The 24,162-nt window shown below is 39.9% G+C and overlaps 1 protein-coding gene across 1 annotated transcript in view; it reads right to left on the minus strand.

The window, feature by feature from the left end:
- LOC132826497 (rab11 family-interacting protein 2) overlaps positions 1 to 14,313 on the minus strand; it is a 94,385-nt gene extending 80,072 nt beyond the window's left edge. Inside the window, exon 1 of the mRNA XM_060842458.1 lies at positions 13,775 to 14,313. Coding sequence (XP_060698441.1) covers positions 13,775 to 14,127 — 353 coding nt within the window. The 5' untranslated portion in view covers positions 14,128 to 14,313. The remainder of the gene's footprint in view (positions 1 to 13,774) is intronic.
- Between the last annotated feature and the right edge of the window lie 9,849 nt (positions 14,314 to 24,162).

The following is a 24,162-nucleotide window of genomic DNA, read 5'->3' on the forward strand; positions in this document are numbered from 1 at the left end:
CTTCTCTCTCGCAGCTGTCTCATTTGCCCCATTTGAGATTGAATATTTGTCCATTTTATCAGGGGTATAATTTGTTATAATAACAACGTATAATTCATTTTCCACATGTAAAAGTTTATTATAATGAAATGTTTTGCTTTCTTGTTTGTTAATAAAACTCGGGAGTTTCTTTAATCATAGATATTGGTGACATTTCAGCAAATTAACCATCTTTGTGCTGACTTGTGGAACAGTGGGGCTTGACTTGCAGAACAGTGGGGTTTGATTTGCAGTGCACTCTTTCCTTCAGGGTCCTGACACCCGGTCCAATAGTAATTTTCAGGCCATATCCTTTGTTATTAGCAACTGCACCCTTGGTACAAGCATAACCTTGTGTGGTATGCAGCTGCAAACATTGATAGATTTCCAAATAGTTCTGTGCAGCAATAATGAAAATGTCTAAATAACAAGCTATCAGAAATGTAACCTCCAAAAATGAATAATTTCATTTTACTACTTCACATAAAGAAGCTGGAGGACGAAGGAGAGAGAGAGATATCTAAAAAGAAGGGAAGTAGTATGTATGGAGCCATCTACTGAATAAACACTGTGCACTTTCACATATTTTATTTATTCCTTTCAAAAATATGAAGTGAGTTATTTTTAAACTTTAACAGTAAACTGGGAATGCCAGATAGGGTACTGTTATATACCAAGCAGCGTGTTCATTTTGAGACAGCTTGGGAAAAAAAACCTTTAGGTGGGGTTTAAGATGGACAGATTCATCCAATATTGTCAACTTTCTAATCCTAAAGTTGAACCTTAATCCTAACATGAATTTTCACTGAAAGTTCATTACAGAATAAAATTGAAAATAAAAATTGTTTATTTCAAGTATCATTCAGAACTTAAGAATATTTTTTGAGATGGAACAAATAGCACTTAGAAATTATTTACCATTAATACAAATGGTAAGATGCCCTTTCTTTTGACAAGATTTGCAAACTACAAATTATATGAAATAGAGTGTGACTATATGACTTCCAGGGAATCCATTCTCAATTTCTGGCAAACACCCATTGACTGTAACCTTATCTACTCTCACAAGCAACATTTTGCACCAGATAAGTAGTTTAGCTCCACTCTCTTGCTATAACTGCATTAGGTATCACATCAACTGAATCAATATGTATTATTAGTTGCCCTATCAGCACTGATAATTCATGCTAGAGTTGTAAAAAAGTTACTAAACTCTTCAAAACCCACTCTGCTGTATTTCTCAATCTAAGTCAAATTAAACCAAATACAAGATCCAATCTGTACAAATTTTTAAATACAAATTTTTGTATGTTGGTAGAGCAGTAATATGGTCTGATTTCCACTGACAATATCCTAATATGAGGGGAGATTGCATGCAGGTGTAGGAGTAATGACACAAAAACAGAAAATGCTGGAAAAATTCAGTAGGTCTTTTTCTAGCTATCAGTTCTGAAAAAGATGATCCCTTGCTGTACATCTCTATGACTATTACTCTACAAGTTTGAGAGACATGATTTCCCACGAGCAAAGCCATGTTGACTATCCCTAATAAGCCCTTGCCTTTCCTTTAGGATTCCCTCCAACAACTTGCCCACCACTGATGTCAGGCTCAATCTCACTGACATTAGATCCCAACTAATTGGGGGCAACACGGTGGCGCAGTGGTTAGCACTGCTGCCTCTCAGTGCCAGGGACCCAGGTTCAATTCCAGCCTTGGGCGACAGTCTGTGTGGAATTTGCACATTCTCCCAGGGTCTGCATGGGTTTCTTCCGGATGCTCTGGTTTCCTCCCACATTCTAGAGATGTGCAGGTCAGGTGAATTGGCCATGCTAAGGTGCATTAGTCCGAGGGAAATGGGTCTGGGTGGGTTCCTCCCTGGAGGGTCAGTATGGACTTGTTGGGAATGATGAAGGGCTTCTGCTCAAAACGTTGATTTTCCTGCTCCTTGATGCTACCTGACTGGCTGTGCTTTTCCAGCACCACTCTAATCTTTAACATTTGCAGTCCTCACTTTTGCCTTGTTGGGCCGAAAGGCCCGTTTCCACATGTAGGGAATTTAATCCAATTTAGCCATTTACTGTAAAAAGCCAGAGTGGCAGCTTTGTTTTTGTCAAAAACAGATATTACCTTCTGATTTCTTTACCTTTCCACCTGAAGAGATTGAAGTTAACCCTCCAGTATCATGTTTAAAACAGACCAACGCCCATATTTTGAATTTTCAGCAAAAGACAGATTTATAAAAAGGTTTTATTACAAATATGTAGTCAAGCAGAAGCACCAGTTTCCATCTTTCCACTTCTGGAAGTTCTTCCTATTCAGAAGACAGCCCTTACTAGGGAAGAAACTGGTTTCTTTTTAATAAAACAAAACCTGACTATCAAATAAACCAATCACCCAATAATCAAATTACAAATATAGCCCACCAGGGGCAGTATGACTATAACAAAAAAATCAAAGAGATGAGAAAACAACCAAGGGAACTAAATAGACAGAACGTTGGAGGGGGAGATAACCCAGCCCTTATAGCATTCACCTCTCTCTAAAAGCTTCAAGGGTAGACACTGTATGTTCCCTCTACAAGGACACCCAGGCATTGACGTAACCATGGAAAAACAGGCAGGCATTTGGGAATTACACCTCTATTCATAGCCCACTGTCTGGACCTGTTGTTAACGGTGACCATAGCAGGCTCATGATAAGGCCCAAAAGAAAGCTATGGAATACAAAGTCCAACCTGTACTCAATTCTGGAGCTGTTCTGTTGGACCCTTAAAAGGGGACTTGCATTTTGAATTCTGACAAATTCCTTCTCAAAATTAATTAATTTACTCAATGCTTTCCAGTTTTATGACTTCAGTTCCCATTCTTCTCTCCTCTTTCCTAGTGGCAAGTAGCTCTTCTATTCATAGAAACATAGATATAAGCATATCAAAACAGCAACAGAAGTAGTTTTCAGCCAAACTTGTTCTGCAATATAGTAAGAGCACAGCTGATCGGTTTACATTTCAAATTCCACATTTCCATCAGTACACTGGATTCCCTCACTGAGCCAGGATTACTGAGTATTCTTAAGGCAATTACCCCACTTTCATTGCTTTCTAAGGCAGTGTTCCAATGTTGCACAACCCTCAGAAAAGAAATCACAATGCATGCTCGAAGGGCAACTTGCTGATCCTGCATACTAACATCTTGAGCACCATAAACTGAGAAGGAGAGCAAAATTATGAAATCCAGAAAGCTCCAGTGTAAGTAATTAAAAAAAAAATTCTGCCTTCCAAATGAACAACTTCACACTACACTTCATTCACCAGACTTGTGCCCACTCAATCTGCATATGTCTGCAAACTCATGTGTTCTTTACATCTTACTTTCCTACATAATCTTCATGTCATCCGTTATTTAGCGTCCACGTCTCCGCTCCTGTCATTTAATCATAATGTAGTGTTAAAAGGGGAGACCTGAGTGCAGATCCCAGAGGGACTTCAATCATCAAATCCTATGAAAGACCCATTTATACCTAACGATTTCTACCAGTCAGTCAACTTTCCATCCCACTAATATGCCACTCCCTCCACCAGAAGCTTTCATTCGCTGACATGACCTCTGATTTGGCACCTTACCAAATGCCTCCTGGAAATCCAAGTGCATCTACATTCTCTGTCCACAGCACATGCTATTCTTTCAAAGAGGTCCAATAAATTGGCTAAACACTATTTCCTTTTTACAAAACCAGAGTCACAATCTTTACAGAATGGAAGAAGTTCCTTTGCTCCATTGTGTTCACGCAAGTTATTGAAGTTCTATCAAATCAAATCCCTTTTTCTAGCACTGGGCCCACAGCCTTGTATGCTATGGGTATTTCATGACTTCATCCCAATCATCTTGAAATTTCTGAAGTGCCTAACTATAATTTATTTAAAGATACATTTAACACTTTCCCCATGACTGATGTCAAGCTAACTGGTTCAGTTTCTCATTTTTTGCCTCCCTCCCTTCTTAGGTTTGCTACTTTCAAATCTAAATAGAACTACAATGAATCTTGGGACAATCTTTGGAAAATTAACATCAGTGTATCTACTCTCTCATTAGCCTCCTCTTTAAAGTGCGCACAGCATGAAGGGCATTTGGACCCAAAGACCTGTCAGCTCACAGCACCATTAGTTTGTTTAGTATTCCTTCCCTAGTAATTATAATTTCATTAAATTATTGATCATTCTGTATTTTACATTCTGACCAAATATCTTCGCAGAGTTTTTTGATTTTCCTCAAGTTTGATGTTTTCTCCTAATCTTTTTAAGTTAACCAGATGATTTGTTTTTTTTGGGGGATGGTCTTTCCTTTATAAAACTTTTTTTTAATAGTAGGAATCTACTCAGTATTCTGAAATAGCCCCTTAAATTTCTGCCACTGTGTTGTTATTCACCTATTCCCTAGTCTGGTATGCCAATTTGCTTCGACTAGCTCAGCTTTCATTCCCAAATAGTTGCCCTTATTTAGGTTTCAAATATTAAACTTGGACAATCATCTTCCTTTCAAAGTAGTTATAAAATTCAACCATTTTGTGATCAATAATATCTTTGATTGCCTTTGTTCAAAGGTCACTGATTAATCCTGTTATACTACGTAATAAATTCTTAAAGTAGCGCATTCTGAAACCAACCTCAAAAACATTATGAATTCTGCATCCAGATACACAGGCACTCTCTTCAATCTGATTTTCCAGTTTCTATGTAGGTTAAAGTCATCCATGATTATTACTCTTTATTACATCAATCTAGAAATATACTGTCCCACATTTTTGGGCCCTGTAAACCACTCCCACTCATCTTTTTCTGACTATTTCACTACTCCACCTGAACAGCCTGATCTCTTGAAGCAAGGTAATCTCCAGGTTAAAAAAAAAGTTCTAATCAATCTATTCTGAGATGTTATTATACACCTTTGGAATAGGTGGGACTTGAACCAAGGTCTTATAGCTCAGGAGGTATCGAAACCACCATTGTGCCACAAGATCATCTCCAACTATTGCACAGTGCCGTCCTTGATTAAGTGTGTTACCTTTCAACTTCTACATAGCTTCCTATTCTCCTTGAATGTCATATATCCCTCAATCTTTAGGACCTAAAACTTGTTAACCTGTAGCCATATCTCTATAGTCAATTAGTTCATATTTAAGCCACACTACTAATTATTTTGTTATGACAGCTATACACATTCAAAACAGCCTGCAGATTTGTATTTTAAATAATCTAATCTTGACTATTGATGCATCCTCAGTCTATTGACTCCTCTATAGGCAGTCCTTGACTTGTGAACAGGTTCTGTTCTGGAGTCTGCTTGCAAGTCAATTTGTACGCAAGTTAGAACACAATGTAGGACAATGTAACACAACTCTAACTACAGCAAATGTTCATATGTCAGGACTTTAAAATTGAAACCATGTGTGGGATTGTGCTCGTAAGTATGAGTATTTCTAAGTCAGACCTTTCCATCATTATTTTGAAACCCCCTCTATTTCTGTAGTTATGTGGTTTGTAAGAGCCATGATTCCAATGTGGTTCAGGTATAGACCATCCTAAATGGTACTGCCTTATTTTTCCCTAGTACTTGTGCAATGTGCCATAAACCAGAATCCAATCTCCCACATCACCGTGTCAACCACGTATTCATCTATCGTTTTATGCATCGCACACAGCTCAGGTAATAATCCAGCAATTATAATCTTTGAGGTTCTGCTTTGTAATGTAGCATCTAGCTCCTCATTCTCTATGCAGAGTCTCTCTCCTAACTCTACTTACGTCGACAAAAAAACAACCACTGAGTCCACACCTGCCTGTAGATGTCCCAAACTTGGGCACCATTCAGGTGAAAGAGTCACTTGGACTCTTGTTCTTTTTCCTGCAGAGTGGCATCAATCCCCTTCAATGAATGTAGTTTTTGTTGCAACTCCTGCTTCCTGGATGGCTTCCTGGCCCACGGGTCAGTTTGCTCACTCATGGTGCAGCCCCACTCATTTAAAAAAAGCAGAAACATCCTCAAATCTGAAATTGCAGACATTGCTACTCTTGCCCTCTGGGTGCCCTTACCGGTTTTGCTTGCAGTCATACTGTCCTGCTCCTGATCACTGGCCAAATCAGAAGTCTCTTTTCTAAATGGTAGGATTACCTGTAGATACAAAGCATCCTAGTAATTTTCACCTTCTGCCATGTGTCAGAGTGTGCAGCTCAGCCTCCAGCTCAATACTCTAAGCTGAAGTTGTTCAAGCCACAAACAATTGAAGTATTTGTCTTGTTTAACATGGTATCAAGGAGTTCCAACATGCAGTCGAGACATCACTTGTTTGGCCATCTTTTGTTAAATTTTAATTATTGAAGTATATTATTTACTTAATTATGTTCCTTCAAATAAATTTTATCATTACCACCAATTTGTTCATAGTTAGAATATCTACAATAATGACTCCGCTTTCTACTCTTGCACTGTTACCTAAGGTGATAATCAAGTGTTCATCATTTTCATGCGGTTCCTTAATGTCTTCCACAGATATGGAGTCAGTACTACCTCCCACAACTTCATTGCTTCTATATTGACAGACTGTTTGTGTGATATCCAGTTTTTTAAAAAAAAACAAAAAAAGGAGGATAATATTAGACTCAATTCTTTTTCAGTCTTTCATTTATTTGCAGAGTTTAATGTTACAAGCATACCTTGCCCAAACCAACCACACCAGCTTCACCTACACACCCACACACAATTAAACAATATACCGTTAACACAGATCCTTTCCCTCACCTTTGGGGTTTTGCACTGCAACACCGGTGATTGATTTGCTGGTGGGAAAAAAAAAGTTGTTTGGATATTTTAAAAAAACAGGTTCCTTTGGGCTCGTGTTGTGGTAATACCCCTACCTCGAAGCTAGGAGGCCTGGGTTCAAGTCCCACCTACTCCAGAGATGTATAACAACATTCCTGAACAGGTTGAATAGAAAATCTCTTAACATATCTCCTTCCCTCTCTCCATGGTGAAATCAGTTAATACACGCAGCCACAACATCAAAACAAATCTTCTATATTTTGTACAAAGCATCACACCGTTTCCTCTACAATTCTTTCTTATAAACATTTCCTTTTGGTAAAACAATAGATGATGGCTTGAATCCACCCACTTAACCGACAGATATCTTTCTCTCTGGCATTTGTTTCAAGCCAACAAGGTCAATACACAACCTTTTCTCACCTTCACAAAGATCATTCATTGTACCTATTTTTCTAATCAACCCGTTCAGAGATGTTATTACACGCCTCTGCAACAGGTGTGACCTGAACCCAGGCCTCCTGCTCCAGGGTAGGAACTCTACCTCTGCACCACAAGGTGGACCAAAGATCATTCATTGTATACAACATCCAGCAAGCTTATCACCTTGAGCGGGCTTTGTACAGAATCATACTTAAACATTTAGCAAATGGAATCCCATATCTATCACCTCCACAAAAATGAATGTTTCTGCTGTTGAAATACTTAACAATTCTGTTTTATGTTTTAGCTGTCCCAAGCTCAAAAGGGCAAAAACCACTACTGAGAATCAGAATATGGTGAATGCTGGAAATTTGACATTAAAAACAAAATACTGTTAACAACTAAGCAGATTAGACAGAGTGCGTAGAGACAGGAACAGATTTAACATTTCAAATTTGTAAGAACTTAGAGCGAATATGTTGTCATCAAGGGGTGAAGGGGACAAGAACAAAGGGAAAGTCTGTGATGGAGTGAAATAATATGTCAGGAGAGATTTAATGACAATGTTAGTCTATTAGGGCATGCAGAGATGCAAGAAAAGAAACAAAAAAGTGTGCCGAGAGCAGGTGTGTTAACAGAAGAGAACTGCAGCAAGCAAAGGAAAAAGAAATAAGATGGGATTTACATTCTTATACTGTAATTATTCAATTCAATGTTGAGTCCAAAACACTGCAAAGTAACCAAAAGTTTGGGCGTTGTCCTGAAACTTACACGGAGGGTCAGGGAATAGGGCTATAAGCAGAGGACAGAAATATCTGCATGAGTAATGTAGATAATAAAAACGACAGGCTACCAGAAGCTCAGGGTCAAGCTTGCATACAGAACATAGGTGTTCCGTACTGTAGCGATCCTCATTGTAATTCTTAACTCCAACACAAACTAACATCTGGACTTAATTGACTAAAATCAAGGTTTGCAATTGCTTTGTCTCTGCTTGAGAAAGACGCTGATTTTAAGGATCGGAAACAATTAACCAGGATGAAAAGTAGTACTCTATAAATGCAAATGAAAGTCATTCCTATTGCCTGAATCAATATATTTAAAATCTCTATGAGTCAAGGCTCTAATTTTAAGTTTACATAAACTTAATTTCTCTCAAATCCTACAGTAGCACACTTGAAATCAATGTGCATCATAAAGATGCATGCAAGTTCTCTTTTACTGATACCAATAAAAGATCGAGTGGCCCACTGTACCAGAGAAAAGGATCTAACTGAAAAACACCTCATCCTGGAAACATCATTCAAGCTAGTAACATCAGCTTCGTCCCCACTGTTTTCTCTCTACATCTATTGCCTTTTTGTTGGTTCAAGTAACACTTCTCTGAAAACTGTCATCTGATAGAATTCTAATTTTTTTGATTGACTTACATTCTCATGAATGTGAGTCCAAAACATCTATTATATTTTGTAAAAATTACTCTTCCACTGTGCAAGAAGCCATTCTGGCATGTATATTATCCAACTGCTCTTCAGAAGGCCAAAGTTTCAGTTTAGCCTCAAGGGTCCCATAAAGAGCATGACAAGGCTACCTGCCCCTTATGTGGTACCTCAGATTAAATTGCTAATTCTCTCCAATTTGTCAGGTTTATAGGCAGCTACCGAAACTTCGCTGTGGCATCTATTCCCAGTACATGTTATTCAAAACTAGCATATTCTAAGATATGTAAGTTTTTATTTTGAATATTTTTCTCTTCCGAAGTGTATCTTCTCCCTTCCTAAGTGTAAATTCTTTACATCCAGATATTTGAATACAAGTAATATCCACCCTAAGTGGAATAAGAGAAATGAATAGCAAAGGACACTTATTATCTCCTGCAAATAACGCAAGTTTTTGGGGAGTTTTCATTGTTTTGCTTATTCCAAGCTGTAGGTTTTTTTTAATATAAGTATTCTCAGTATTTTAAGGGTGGAACTTTTCATCCATTATTATTTCTTTAAAGAAGATTATGATGGACTATCAATAAACCATTGATTCTTGCATTTCAGTGCGACCATGATTGTGTTAGATGAGAGAAGTACCAGGTATTTATCCAATCCTGGTAAAGAAATGCCAGTACGGTGTCTCATTCAGAGGGAAAACTGCTAGTGCTGACATTCCTTTTGATTTGCTGTTATCCTTTTGTAGCAGTCAATGAGCTGGAAGAATCTGTTGAAATGACCTTGAAAAGTTTCTGAGGTGTATGCTGTAGATGGTACACACCAAAGTGGCTCTGGTGGAAGATTTTGCATTCAATGACATGTAATTATAGAGTGCCTTTTAATGTAGAAAAATCGTCCCAAAGTTTCTCACTGGGAAGACCAAGATATTGAATCAACGAAGTAGATGTTGGGAAAGATGTAAAATACTTGGTTGGATTTAAAGGAGGGGCGATAGAGGAGATTCAGGGAGAGAATTCCAAAGCCAAGGATATAGATATGTGAAGGTGCATTTGTGAGTGGTGATGCAAAGGAATGAACTCAAAAGAAGTCAGAGTTGGTAGAACAAAGAATGCTCTGAGGCTTATGCCCGAAAAGTCGATTCTTCTGCTCCACAGATGCTTCCTGACCAGTGTGTTTCTAGCACCACATTCTCGACTTTGATACTCCAGCATCTGCAGTCCTCACTTTCTCCACAGATGTGAATCTAGCATGTAATCATACGGCATATAATCAATGTTTGCAGTTGTTGCTGAGGGAACAATTTGCCTAAAATGAGGATGTGAGGTCACTGTTTTAGGCAGGTTTCAATATTGTACTCATTGAAATCTGGTATGTAAGTTGTTTCTGAACTAATAATGAAAACCATGGTTTTCAAACATTCCACACAGAATTATTTTTTTCTTTTCGAACACAACCTATTCTGAAAAGAAGTTCCAGTGAACGAAAGTTCTGACAACTGTTCAACTATTATTGAAGAAACTGGATTCAGTTGACTTCAGAGGTGGTTTGCACAGTTGGGTTGATCTGCTAGTTTTGAATAACATGTACTGGGAATAGATGCCACAGCGAAGTTTCGGTAGCTGCCTATAAGCCTGACAAATTGGAGAGAATTAGCAATTTAATCTGAGGTACCACATAAGGGGCAGGTAGCCTTGTCATGCTCTTTATGGGACCCTTGAGGCTAAAATGAAACTTTGGCCTTCTGAAGAGCAGTTAGATAATATACATGCCAGAATGGCTTCTTGCACAGTGGAAGAGTAATTTTTACAAAATATAATAGATGTTTTGGACTCACATTCATGAGAATGTAAGTCAATCAAAAAAATTAGAATTCTATCAGATGTCAGTTTTCAGAGAAGTGTTACTTGAACCAACAAAAAGGCAATAGATGTAGAGAGAAAACAGTGGGGACGAAGCTGATGTTACTAGCTTGAATGATGTTTCCAGGATGAGGTGTTTTTCAGTTAGATCCTTTTCTCTGGTACAGTGGGCCACTCGATCTTTTATTGGTATCAGTAAAAGAGAACTTGCATGCATCTTTATGATGCACATTGATTTCAAGTGTGCTACTGTAGGATTTGAGAGAAATTAAGTTTATGTAAACTTAAAATTAGAGCCTTGACTCAGAGATTTTAAATATATTGATTCAGGCAATAGGAATGACTTTCATTTGCATTTATAGAGTACTACTTTTCATCCTGGTTAATTGTCTCTGCTTTAGAAAGATGTTGATTTTAAGGATCGGAAACAAAGCAATTGCAAAGCTTAATTTTAGTCAATTAAGTCCAGATGTTAGTTTGTGTTGGAGTTAAGAATTACAATGAGGATCGCTACAGTACGGAACACCTATGTTCTGCATGCAAGCTTGACCCTGAGCTTCTGGCAGCCTGTCGTTTTTATTATCTACATTACTCATGCAGATATTTCTGTCCTCTGCTTATAGCCCTATTCCCTGACCCTCCGTGTAAGTTTCAGGCATTTCTTAGAAAAGATTTTTAGTTCACCATATCTCTTTTTGCATTAATCATAGTGAAAGAACATGAGTGTTATGGGAATTATTTCAGTAGTAATTTATTGGCATGTAAGGACTAAGATTTTCTAGTCCTTGCATCTGTCTCAAGTTCTTACAGTATTTTGAAAGAGAGCTCACAGTAGGGATGTTCGCTGATGATTACATCATGTTCAGCATCATTTGCAACTCCTCAGACACTGAAGCAGTGCATGGCCAAATGTCACAAAATTGGACAATACCCAGGCTTGGTGGACAATCAACAAGAAATATTTGTGCTGCACAAATGTCAGACAATGTCCACCACCAATAAGAGACAATTTAACCATCACCCAATCGCCATATAAATATGGTTGCTATAAGAGCAAGTCAGAGGCTACGAATACTGGAACAAGTAATTAACCTAATGACTTCCCAAATCCGGGTCACTACCTGCAAGGCATAAGTTAATATTTGGTGGAGTACTTCCCACTTGCCTTGATGAGTGCAGCTCCAATAATACTCAAAAAGCTTGACCCATCCAGGAAAAAGCAGTCCACTCAGTAGGCACATCAACAAGCATCCAATCCCTCCACCATCAACGATCAGGACCAACAGTGTGTAATAGAAGATGCACTGCAGAAATTCACTAAACACTCTTCCCCGTGTCTGCGTGTGTTTCCTCCGGGTGCTCTGGTTTCCTCCCACAGTCCAAAGGTGTGCAGGTCAGGTGAACTGGCCATGCTAAATTGCCCATAGTGATAGGTGCATCAATGGGGAGTAGGGGAATGGGCTTGGGTGGGTTATTCTCTGGAGGGTCGGTGTGGCCTGTTTCCACACTGTAGGTAATCTAATCTAATCTAAACCCCTAAGGCAGTAGTTTCCAAACGCATGATCAATTCCAACTAGAAGGACAAGGGTGGCAGGTACATAATGAACGCCACTGCCTACAAGATGTCCTCCAAGCCACTCACCATCCTGACTTGGAAATATATCATTGTTCCTTCAATGTCATTGGGTCAAAATCCTGGATTTCCCTTTCTAAAGCCATTGCGGGACTACCAACAGCACATAGACTATAACAGTTCAAGAAGGCAGGTCACCACCATCTCAAGGGCAGCCAAGTAAAGGCAATAGTGCTCCTAGCAAACAATGCCCATGTTCCATGAGTTAATACAAAAAGAGTCAAAAAGCATCAGGAAACGAGGGAAGGAAGAAGTGGAAAGGAACTTGAATGCCGTTGGTCCTTATTGAAGTAAGCTTCAAAATCATTCCCTCAAATGCATTCTTTCCCACCCAGTCAGCCTTCTCCCTGATCACATCCAATTTGCATCTTTAATAAAAAGACTTTCCAGATGGTTTTCTTCCATTAGGAGTTATTTCCAGTCTTTGTGCACCTGTTTTAAATACTTATTGGAACAAAACACATGGACAACAGCATGAAATTTAGCAGTACTGAAACACAGTTTACTCTTTAGTTTAAAACTAGTGAATGTGCCCATTTATACAGGAAGCAAAAAACTTTTGCAACTGAAACAAATCAGTTTATAAATCTGAAGCCTCAAATGAAGAAATTTAACTGTCTGTCTGTTTTTAAATGGTAATAACATAGCAAGTAACTGAAACAAGCATGCTATTTTGCGAAAGTTTCCATGTTCTTCCCTGCCAACAAAAAAAAATCTGTTCTAATTACAGGTGTTGCCTGGGAGTTTCAGAAATTAAGGCAACTGAGAGGCTTTTCAGAAATTTAAAAGTCAAGAGTTCTTCAATTCTTTCCAAAGTCTTTTGATAGAAGACAGAAACTCTTGAAATCTAAATTCAACCTGAATGTGGAGGAAATAAAAGTCACATTCCAAGGAATCAAATTCCCTCTAGTTTCATATGAAGTCAAGACTCCGGATTTGAGCTGTCTTTACTTCATTCATTTTTCATTGCGTTGTCACATAATTATAGTGCAAACACACCCAAACACAAATTGATTTCAATTTTTGTTGGCATATTTCACAAGTGATTTGGAATGAAAATATATTAACTAATTAGAGGCATTAAAAAGACAAGCTTTTCTGATGTTGAAGATATAAATACAGAGCACTACAACCTTGATATAAACAAAATAATGTAAATTTCAGCAAAAAGGACACCACCTTTGTACGTTATGGTCAAAAACATTCACACTATTACCACTGATTGATTGCACAATAGGAGAGCAATTTTTTAAAATAAAAATGAACAGTTGGTGCTTTATACAACCCCAAATGGGGAAAAGTTCCCCAAGTTCTAGAAAGTACATTGACAACATCACAATTATTTTCAACTGCTGCCAGTATTTTGTTTGGGAAGAAGATGGGGCAACGTTTAGTAAGTTCAACTTAGGTCATTTACCCTTCATACACGAGTCAAATACACGTTAAGGGCAAACTACGGATGCATACTCAGTTATTGTAAATGCAACATCATGAAGATTCAACGTGAACAACTGAAGCCCAACTTGTCTTTTTACTTATTGGCAGATTTATACAACCTGGGACATTATAAAAAGAGAAACACTTACTCCTTTTGCCTCCTCGATTTGTTTTCAAAAAGTTCATTGAGGCAGATGGCTACCTGACCTAGGAATTTATCCAGTCCGACAAGGGAACGGTGCATGACGATCAGGTGGAGGATGTATTTCTCTGGAGTCCCCTGCAGTAGCAGCCCAGGAAACTCGAAGGACACCTCCTCTTTCCATACCGGGCACAAGGTTTTCTCCGCCACCGAGGTCGAATATTTCTCTTTGCCCAGCTGGATAATGGTATACGTGTCGTTGGTACCGGTTTTGCTTTTGGGGTTGAGATCCCGAGCTTGCATGACAGTCACTTGGACATGGGTAGGGAACCATGTCTGCGACTGCTCCGCCAGCATCATCTACCTATTTCTTTTTTCTTCTTCTTCTGTTCAAATTATTTCACTGAAAGCGCGCTCAGCCCGGGGAATATTTAAACTCAAGGGCGTCCCGACCGCGCCACCTTCACATTCCCTCACTGCTGCCGGGACATAAAAGGCCGAAATGTGAGGAGAAAGCCCGAGTGTCCCTCACCTCCCATCCTAGCCGCCTCCTGATTGCGGGGGAAGGGTCAGAGGTGAGAGTTGAAACTCTCCCGTTTCCCATAGCAACGCACTTGGCTTCGGTAACCCAGCAGATTTGTCCCGGTTGCCACGACAAGGCCTGGATCTCCAAACTGTTCTTCGAGGTAAGGAGAGTAATCGCAGTTTGTAAAATAAATAAATAAACGCGATGTTCAGAGATATCTGCGTAACTAGAAAGAGGACGCGCATTAAATTTTATCAAGTAAACCTCAACGAGACAACAAGGATTGACAGTCCCATTTATACCGGTGTGTTTTGTTGTCTTTTTGAGTGATGACACACGCGAGGGGAGGATTTGTTATATTGTTTTTAAATATGCGAATGCTCCTTAACTAGGCGTGCCAGACCCCGCAATCCTGCAGCTCCAGCCCAGCTCTCAGGATAACCAAATTTGGTGGATTCCTTTTGTTTTCTGCAGGATACATTTCCATTGGCAGCATCACACAGCAAGTAAGATAAACCTTAAGCAGATAACAACAAATTTGTAATTTAAAAAAAAATTGGCAATCCAGACTTGAGAATCCTAGATGCTCCCAGTTTAAAATAGAAAAATACTTTTGAGTAAGATAATATAAGAATACTAAGTTTTCTTTAACAGTTCCTAGCTTCCATATAGATATTGGTTATGATGTGGTGATGCTGGTGTTGGACAAAGTCAGAAGTCACACAACATCAGATTATAGTCCTCCAAGTTTATTTAAAGTCACAGCTTTCAGAGTGCTGCTCCTTCATCAAGTAAACTATCAGGTAAATAATAGGTAGAACATAACTCTTGTGATGAAGTTCATCATATATTCATAGTTGTTTTATAGTTTTAACATTGATTTTTGTTTTTCCATTATGTTTTTAGTACATTTCAACCCAAGACTCCCCTTGGACCACTTTGGAAGTTTTTTTTCAGTGCTGTAAGGAACTGATGAAAATCCACTCTGAGTTCCCCCCTCCCCCAAACCCCGGAATCCAGTTCCGAGGTTCTCTAAGTGTCATTTGTAAGCTCCCTTTCCTTCAAGGCAGTAATGATGATTGTGTAGGTGAGATTTGCCTTGCTGGGAAAACTCTGATCCCACTGGATCAAAACTGTTAAAAAGCAACAGACAATATTTGCAAAGTACTCTTTAACCTCAGAGTGTCCAATGGAGCAAGAATGCTTGTGTGCCAACTAATCAGAGACAAGGCAGGTGTAATTCAGTGACTGTTTGACAAGCCCAGAATGAGAAAAAGTAGAAGTAAGCTAGGGTTGAGTTTAAAAAGTGACTGGGGACTTCAAACCTTGCTGTCTCTTTGCTTTTGTCTCCCTGGAAGAGAGAAGAGCTTACTGCTGTGTGTGTGGGAACTGGGGCTGATTAACATTTGAGTGTAGTGGGGAGAAGAGGTAATTACAGTGTGTTAGGGGAGTGGGCTGATTTTTGTATTTATGGGGAGGGGAAGAGAGAGGGAGCTGATTTCAATGTGTGGGATGAAGGGGAGAGCTGCTGATTTTTGTATAAATAGTGTAAACAGAAGATTCAGAGAGTCTTCTGTCATCATAGAATAGAACATAGAAGGATACAGCGCAGTACAGGCCCTTCGGCCCTCGATGTTGCGCCGACTGAATCCTACCTAACCTATACTAGCCCAATAACTTCCAAATGCCTATCCAATGCCCGCTTAAATGACCATAAAGAAGGAGAGTTCACCACTGATACGGGCAGGGCATTCCATGAACTCACAACCCGCTGTGTGAAGAATCTACCCCTAACATCTGTCCTATACCTACCACCCCTTAATTTAAAGCTATGTCCCCTAGTAACACCTGACTCCATTAGCGGTAAAAGGTTCTTAGTATCTACCCTATCTAAACCCCTAATCATCTTATACACTTCTATCAGATCTCCCCTAAACCTTCTCTTCTCCAATGAGAACAGCCCCAAGTGCCTCAGCCTTTCCTCATAAGATTTTCCTACCATTCCAGGCAACATCCTGGTAAACCTCCTCTGCACTCGTTCTAAAGCTTCCACATCCTTCCTATAGTATGGCGACCAAAACTGCACACAATGAATATAGAGAACTTGTTGATAGCAACATGATTATATCATGTGATAACAATTTTACAAAGTACATTAAAAACACAGATTTTTGTATTTATTCAAAGTACATTTCTGTAATCTCCAAATCTTCTTCATGTACAAAGTATTATTGTGCTACTTTTGGTGTTGCAGACATGTGACATCATATTAACTTTCAAAAGTTAAAATGTGATCACATTGAAATTTATAATTTGGGAACCACTGATTTAGCATATTCAAAAACAGAAATTGTGGGAAAAGGTCAGCAAGTCTGACAGCATTTGTGGAGAGAAATCAGAGTTATTGTTTCAGGCTGAGTGACCCCTTCTCAGAACCCACGGAGTTGACCCGAAATGTTAACTTTGATTTGAAAGCAAACCTTAGCAGGACTTTTACACTTAATGGTAAAGTCCTAGGGAGTGTTGCTGAACAAAGAGACCTTGGAATGCAGGTTCATAGCTCCTTGAAAATGGAATTGCAGGTAGATAGGATAGTGAAGAAGGCATTTGGTATGCTTTCCTTTCTTGGTCAGAGTATTGAGTACAGGAGTTGGGAGGTCATGTTGTGGCTGTACAGGACATTGGTTAGGCCAGTGTTGGAATATTGCATGCAATTCTGGTCTCCTTCCTAACGGAACGGTGTTGTGAAACTTGAAAGGGTTCAGAAAAGATTTACAAGGATGTTGCCAAGGTTGGAGGATTTGAGCTACAGGGACAGGTTGAATAGGCTAGGGCTGTTTTCCCTGTAGAATCAGAGGCTGAGAGGTGACCTTACAGAGGTTTATTAAATCATGAGGGGTATGGATAGGATAAATAGGCAAAGTCTTTTCCCTGGGGTGGGGGATTCCAGAACTAGAGGGCATAGGTTTAAGGTGAGAGGGGAAAGATATAGAAGAAACCTAGGAGGCAACTTTTTCACTCAGAGGGTGGTACGTGTATGGAATAAGCTGCCAGAGGAAGTGGTGGAGGCTGGTACAATTGCAACATTTAAGAGGCATTTGGATGGGTATATGAATAGGAAGGGTTTGGAGGGATATGGGCCAGTGCTGGCAGGTGGGACTAGATTATGTTGGGATATCTGATCGGCATGGATGAGTTGGACTGAAGGCTCTGTTTCCATGCTGTATATCTCTATGACTCTAAATGCTGTCAGACTTGCTGAGTTTTTCCAGCAATTTGTTTTTGTTTCTGATTTACAGTTTCTGCATTTTTTTCAGTTTTTGAATTGAATTTATTGTCATGTGTACTGAAGCACAGTGAAAAGCTTTGTCTTCACATATGGTTTGTGAATAATCATGGGATATGTGATGTGGCTTTTATTGTTTTCAGCTGGAGTGATGTTACTGATCCCTTTACTGGCTCATGTTAAGAGTTCAAAGGAAAAAGGATCAAGGTGGCTTGACTGCTTTCCCTCATATTTTTAATCTTCTCCTTCATGCTGTACCCCACCTCTTCCCACCCAGCATGCCCACAACAACGGATGGCAAAAATCTATCACTTCCTACCTGGTGAGGCAAAGAGGCCCAATTTTAACCGAGTAAGTGGGTGGGCTTTCATTGGGTTAAAAGTTTACCCATAGGCTTCCATGGTATTGTTTATGTATAAAGTTCAGCTAATTCCTATTAGCTCAATATATTTGGGTATTTACATAAACATACCTGTACTGCAGCGATGCTCAATTTCCTGGCAGCTAGTTATGCTGCGTTCTTTGCTTCTTCCTCCAAATGGCATGTAAAGCATGTGGCTCTGCCTGCTCCTTATTCATATTTGTTTTTCACTCATGATATGTAGTGATGTTGGCCAGGCAAGCATTTATTGCCCAATCTGAATTGAAAATGGTGATGAGCTATCTTTTTGAACCACTGCCATCTATTTGATACACCCTCAATTACACCAAGGAGAGGAGTCAATTTCAAATGTGATGAGTACTGTGCTAAGAGAATTGGCAGGGGTTGGTGGGACATGTAAGCATAGGTTCCTGCTTTTGGTAATCTCTGTTTGCATTGCAGGCCTGTTTATAATGATATTTCTTAAATGTTTCTTACATTTTAATCAATGAATAAAATGCTTAGAATTCTTAATTGCTAAGCAGTTTATATGAATATTTTTAGGATATGACCTGCAATGAGAAGAAATTAAGATAATTGTCATTGACATTGATATGGATTTTTTGCCAGTTCTGGATGACTTGGGAAAACACTTTTTAAAAATGATGAATAGACCCTGATTCTGGGGCTCCCAAACCATATCCAAAAATGCCAATTTTCACTAGAGCTTTGAAAGATGGCTGATTAGGGGCAAAAGTCCAAAACTTGGACTGCTGCCCTGTCAAGCTCCATTGTATGGATAGGCATGCCTAACCTTGCCATAATTTTCATGGAGTTGGGCCAGCTTTGTAAAGGCTAATGATTCAGGACACCAAGTTGTCATGAACCATAGTCTACAAGAGGGAGCGTCTAGAAGCATATGTAGGCCCTCAGCCAAGGTTGCATAATGAAATTTGTTGAGAGCCTAAACATCCATTAGAGCACTGAAACAGCTAAGCCCAGGTCAAACATTGCTTGGTTGATGGGCTGAGTTCTCTGATCTATGCTTTCAATTTAACAATGTTGATCTGAAAGAAAATAATAGATTTCAAGTGCTTGCAGATCCCATTAATGATTATTTAAAGGCTCTAGTTGATTTTTATTGACATTGTAATTGAAAGAAATGAATGACATTTTTAAAAGTCTTTTGCACATTCTCATAAAAAGCTTCTTTGTTCTTTGCAGTGTGTGACTATGGATATGCTTAGATTGGTATGATGGACATGTGGGGGAGGGCAGGCTGGGTGGCATGGGAAACAGGATCAGCCATAGTGCTGAGTGGAGGGGAATGAGGTGGTGTGGTTGGGACATTAGGAATTTGTGGGGCAAGGGCTGGACAAACTCCCACAATACTCCAACCTCCTTCCTGGGCCAACTGACATGACTGCAGCCTACAACCACTGTTGCTAATCCCTGACTAAACATAGCACTTACTCAGCCACACTCTTTTAAACTGGTGTAGAAAGCTGAAGATTTCCCCAACTCCTGTTATTTGCCTTGAGGATGAAAATTCAGGCTTGTATAATAGTTTCCTCCTCCTGCCCATTCTTTCAACTTTGCACTGAACAACAAATCCAGCTAGGTTACAAATTCCTCTTTGGAATATTACATTGCAGTTCCTACAAGGTGTTTTGTACACTTCAATAAGTCCTGATATACCTTTCATTCTGAAATGCACAATATAGATGTAATTCAAGACTTTTTTTACTTTGAACTGTTGCTAAACACTGACAATAAACAAACACAGTGAAATGTATGATCTCTCCCACCCCTGTTTGTTTTTGGGACCTCATCTGAGAGCCAAAGTAAAGTCACTCAACCACAACATACAATCATCAGTGATAAGTGTTCCTGGAAGACCAAGTAATTTCTGATTTGTAGTCAAGCAGTCCATGCTTGAATGATGGTACCACACTGTCCTGTTACAAAATAACAAATTCCCAGACACTAACTGAATAGAAAAATGCAGTGAAATCAAACATGTTTAAAGAACATCAGAAAGGATTCAATCAAATTTATATGGTACTAAGAAATCCTAGATAATACGTAGACCTAGGTTGAAATAGCTGAAAAAAAGGTAAATAATAGCAAAGAGAGACAGGCAAAAGTCTGCAAAGAACCTGGACGTGAGGAACATGATTCAGCTTGAATATAAACAGCACATAAAGATTACTAAAATAGAAATCTGGAAAGTAAATAATAAATTAGAAAGGAAAATTGAAGTGGTTTATCAAGGGGAATAAGAAGTTTTTCAGTTATGCTCACAGAAGGCAGAGGATTAGAGAACACTTTGGGCCTCTAAAGGATAAGACTAGCAGATTAGTTGTAGAGGATCAGGGCATGGATGCATTTTTAAATGTGTTCTTCAGTTTGGTTTTCGCAAGAGAGGATTCCTGATCCTATAAGTAAGATGACTGAGAGAGCTGGGAGTGTTTAGTGAAGATAGATATTGGTTGAGGAATTGTTATTAAGGGACTGGAGGCCTGACTGCATACATCTGGGAATTCTTGAGCAAGCACAAGAAGAAATAGCAGATGCTTTGGTAGAATTCTTTTTTAGCTGCACAAGAGCAGGTAAAGCACCTAAGAAGATGGTGATGTGGTTCTTATTGTTGGGATTTACACAATAATATTCTTTTTGCTGAAAGCTAGTGTGGATTTAGGAGGCATCGCTAAGTTAAGAGTGATGGAAATGTAGTTAATGTAATACCATAATCTAGATGACCAATAAGTATTCAATAGATTGATTTATCAGGAAATGAGTTACAAATACCACAATTTAAGGCTTTAAAGGAAACACAATGGACAAAATTTACGAAACAATTTGAAAAAAGGGGTAAAATACTAATTACTTGGCTGAACAGAAATAACCTTTTTAGGCAATTGCTCGGAGATGTGCTAACTTGGGGACAGCCAACATAGATGGATATGCATGGAAAGCCATATCTTAATGGTACATGCAAGGCTCAGGCCAGGCTAATGACATGAAATTGTGAAGAAAAACTGGAGTCGAAGATCTGAATAGATTCATCTATAGTCAGAAAATCAGAAGATTTTCTTGATGTTGCTAGTGATAAGATACTTAGGAATGTAGAACAATTGTTATTAAAATTCCATTTCTGCACAGTGACCACTGCAAAAAGTGTATCTTCACCCTCCAATTAAGGTAGCAAATGTTGTGGGATTAATCTGGAAATTAAATGCATGTATAAAGCCTATAGAGTTTGGTATTTCTCACTAAAGTCTGTCTTAGAAAAATTGAACTGTCACCAGCTGAGAGCTGGCCCTGCCGTTTTTGCTGACATCACAAGGGGGTTTCAGGCATTATGATCCTTATAGATATTTTTTGTGGGGTGGGAATAGTGAATTTGAAAACAGGGCCATACGAGAACTGAAAACAGAATTCAAAATTTGAAGTAAGACTTTCAGAAATACTGAATTAGACATAAAGTAGAATGGAGAAAGTGAGGACAGCAGATGCTGGAGATCAGAGCTGAAAATGTGTTGCTGGAAAAGCACAGCAGGTCAGGCATCATCCAAGGAGCAGGAGAATCGACATTTCGGGCATGAGCCCTTCTTCAGGAATGAGGAAAGTGTGCCAAGCAGACTAAGATAAAAGGTGGGGAGGAGGGACTTGGGGGAGGGGCGTTGCAAATGCGATAGGTGGAAGGAGGTCAAGGTGAGGGTGATAGGGCGGAGTGGGGGTGGGGGCGGAGAGGTCAGGAAGAAGATTGCAGGTTAGGAAGGCGGTGCTGAGTTCGAGGGTTGGGACTGAGACAAGGTGGGGGGAGGGGAAATGAGGAAATTGGAGAAGTCTGAGTTCATCCCTTGTGGTTGGAGGGTTCCTAGGCGGAAGATGAGGCACTCTTCCTCCAGCCATCATGTTGCTATGGTCTGGCGATGGTGGAGTCCAAGGACCCGCATGTCCTTGGTAGAGTGGGAGGGGGAGTTGAAGTGTTGAGCCACGGGGTGGTTGGGTTGGTTGGTCTGGGGTGTCCCAGAGGTGTTCTCTGAAATGTTCCACAAGTATGCGGCCTGTCTCCCCAATATAGAGGAGGCCACATCGGGTGCAGTGGATGCAGTAAATGATGTGTGTGGAGGTGCAGGTGAATTTGTGGCGGATATGGAAGGATCCCTTGGGGCCTTGGAAGGAAGTAAGGTGGGGGGGGGAAGGTGTGGGCGCAAGTTTTGCATTTCTTGCGGTTGCTGGGGAAGGTGCCGGGAGTGGAGGTTGGGTTGGTGGGGGGTGTGGACCTGACGAGGGAGTCACGAGGGAGTGGTCTTTTCGGAACGCTGATAGGGGAAGGGAGGGAAATATATCCCTGGTGGTGGGGTCCGTTTGGAGGTGGAGGAAATGACGACGGATGATACAATGTATATGGAGGTTGGTGGGGTGGTAGGTGAGGACCAGGGGATTCTGTCCTGGTGGCAATTGGAGGGGCGGGGCTCCAGGGCAGATGAGCGGGAAGTGGAGCATCAGGTGAACATTTTGCAATAGCAATCTTATTTGGAAAGTATTGGCTCCATTGCAATTTGTCAAAATCAGACCTCGAAGAAAATATACAGCATCTTTCAAAACTGAAATGGGGGAATTGTGAATATTGGACAACTGAATTACTAGGTACTCAAATGAGGTGAGATGCCAATTTTGAGGTCCTTTCAGTGACTATGAAAAATCCCAAGTAATGTATTATTTTAAGTGAATAAAGCATTGAATAAAATAAATGGTATAATATTTTGAAATTTCCATCATTTGGAGATGCTAGAAATATAAAACCTTTTTTTTAATTGATGATTCTTCTGCATACTTCTGCAAGTTCTCCAGTGCAAGAGGGTTTATTATTTGCTACAATCTTATTATGATTTAAAATCTCTACCTGCGTCAAGAAGACCATCTTCCTAGCGCCAAAGAACCCCCGCAGCATGCCTCAATGACTACTGCCTGGTGACTCTGACCTCCATGATTATTAAGTATTCAAGAGGTCAGTCATGGCACACATCAACTCTAGCCTCCTAGCCTGCCTTGATTTTTTACAATTCGCAACTGGTCCACGGCAGATGACATCATCCCGAGAGAATCTGGATAACAGGCCAAAGGACCTGTTTCCATACTGTAGCGAATCTAAAAAAAAACAAGGATCCCTATATTAGGCTCCTATTTACCGACTAAAGCTCTGTCTTCACCACCATAATTCCAACCAAAATAATCTCCAAGCTCTGAGACCTACATCTCTGCTCCACTCTCTGTAATGGAGCCTCGACTTTCTGACCCACACACCGCAATCAATGAGAATAGGCAACAGTACCTTCTTCACAATAATCGTTAACACTAGTGCCCTGCAAGGCTGTGTACACAGCCCCTTGCTATGCTTCCTATGTACTCATAACTGTATGGCCAAGTTCACGCCTAAGTCCATCTACAGCCTTACTGATGGCACCACCTTTGTAGGCCAGATGTCAAACAATGACGAGACAGAATACAGGAAAGAGAGAGTGCTTGGTGGCATGGTGTAAAGATAACAATCTCTTTCTCAACATCAGAAAAATGAAAGAGCTGGTCATTAAGTTCAGGAAGCAAGGTGGAGGGCATGCCCCATCTACATCAATTGTGCAGAGGTGGCGATGGTAGAGAGCATCAAGTTTCTATGATTGATCAATAATAATCTGTCCTGGTCCACCCATGTTAACGCTACGATTGGGAAAGCACAACAACACCTCTACTTCCTTGACAACCACCTGATGAAGAAGCAGCACTTCGAAAGCTATAGTGATTCTACATAAATCTGTTGGACTATAACCTGGTCATAGAGGTGTACAGTATGGAAACAGACCCTTCGGACCAACTCATCCATGCCGACCAGATATCCCAACCCAATCTAGTCCCACCTGCCAGCACCTGGCCCGTATCCCTCCAAATTGTCCCTATTCATATTTCCATCCAGATGCCTTTTAAATGTTGCAATTGTAATAGCCTCCACCACTTCCTCTGACAGCTCATTCCATACACGTACCACCCTCTGAGTGAAAAAGTTGCCCCTTAGGTCTCTTTTATATCTTTTCCCCCCTCACCCTAAACCTATGCCTTCTAGTTCTGGATTCCCCCCACCCCAGGGAAAAGACTTTATCTATTTATTCTATCCATGCCCCTCAAGATTTTATAAACCTCTTTCCGGTCATTCCCCAG

This window comes from Hemiscyllium ocellatum, chromosome 22 (assembly GCF_020745735.1).
Source record: "Hemiscyllium ocellatum isolate sHemOce1 chromosome 22, sHemOce1.pat.X.cur, whole genome shotgun sequence".
Lineage (NCBI taxonomy): Eukaryota > Metazoa > Chordata > Chondrichthyes > Orectolobiformes > Hemiscylliidae > Hemiscyllium > Hemiscyllium ocellatum.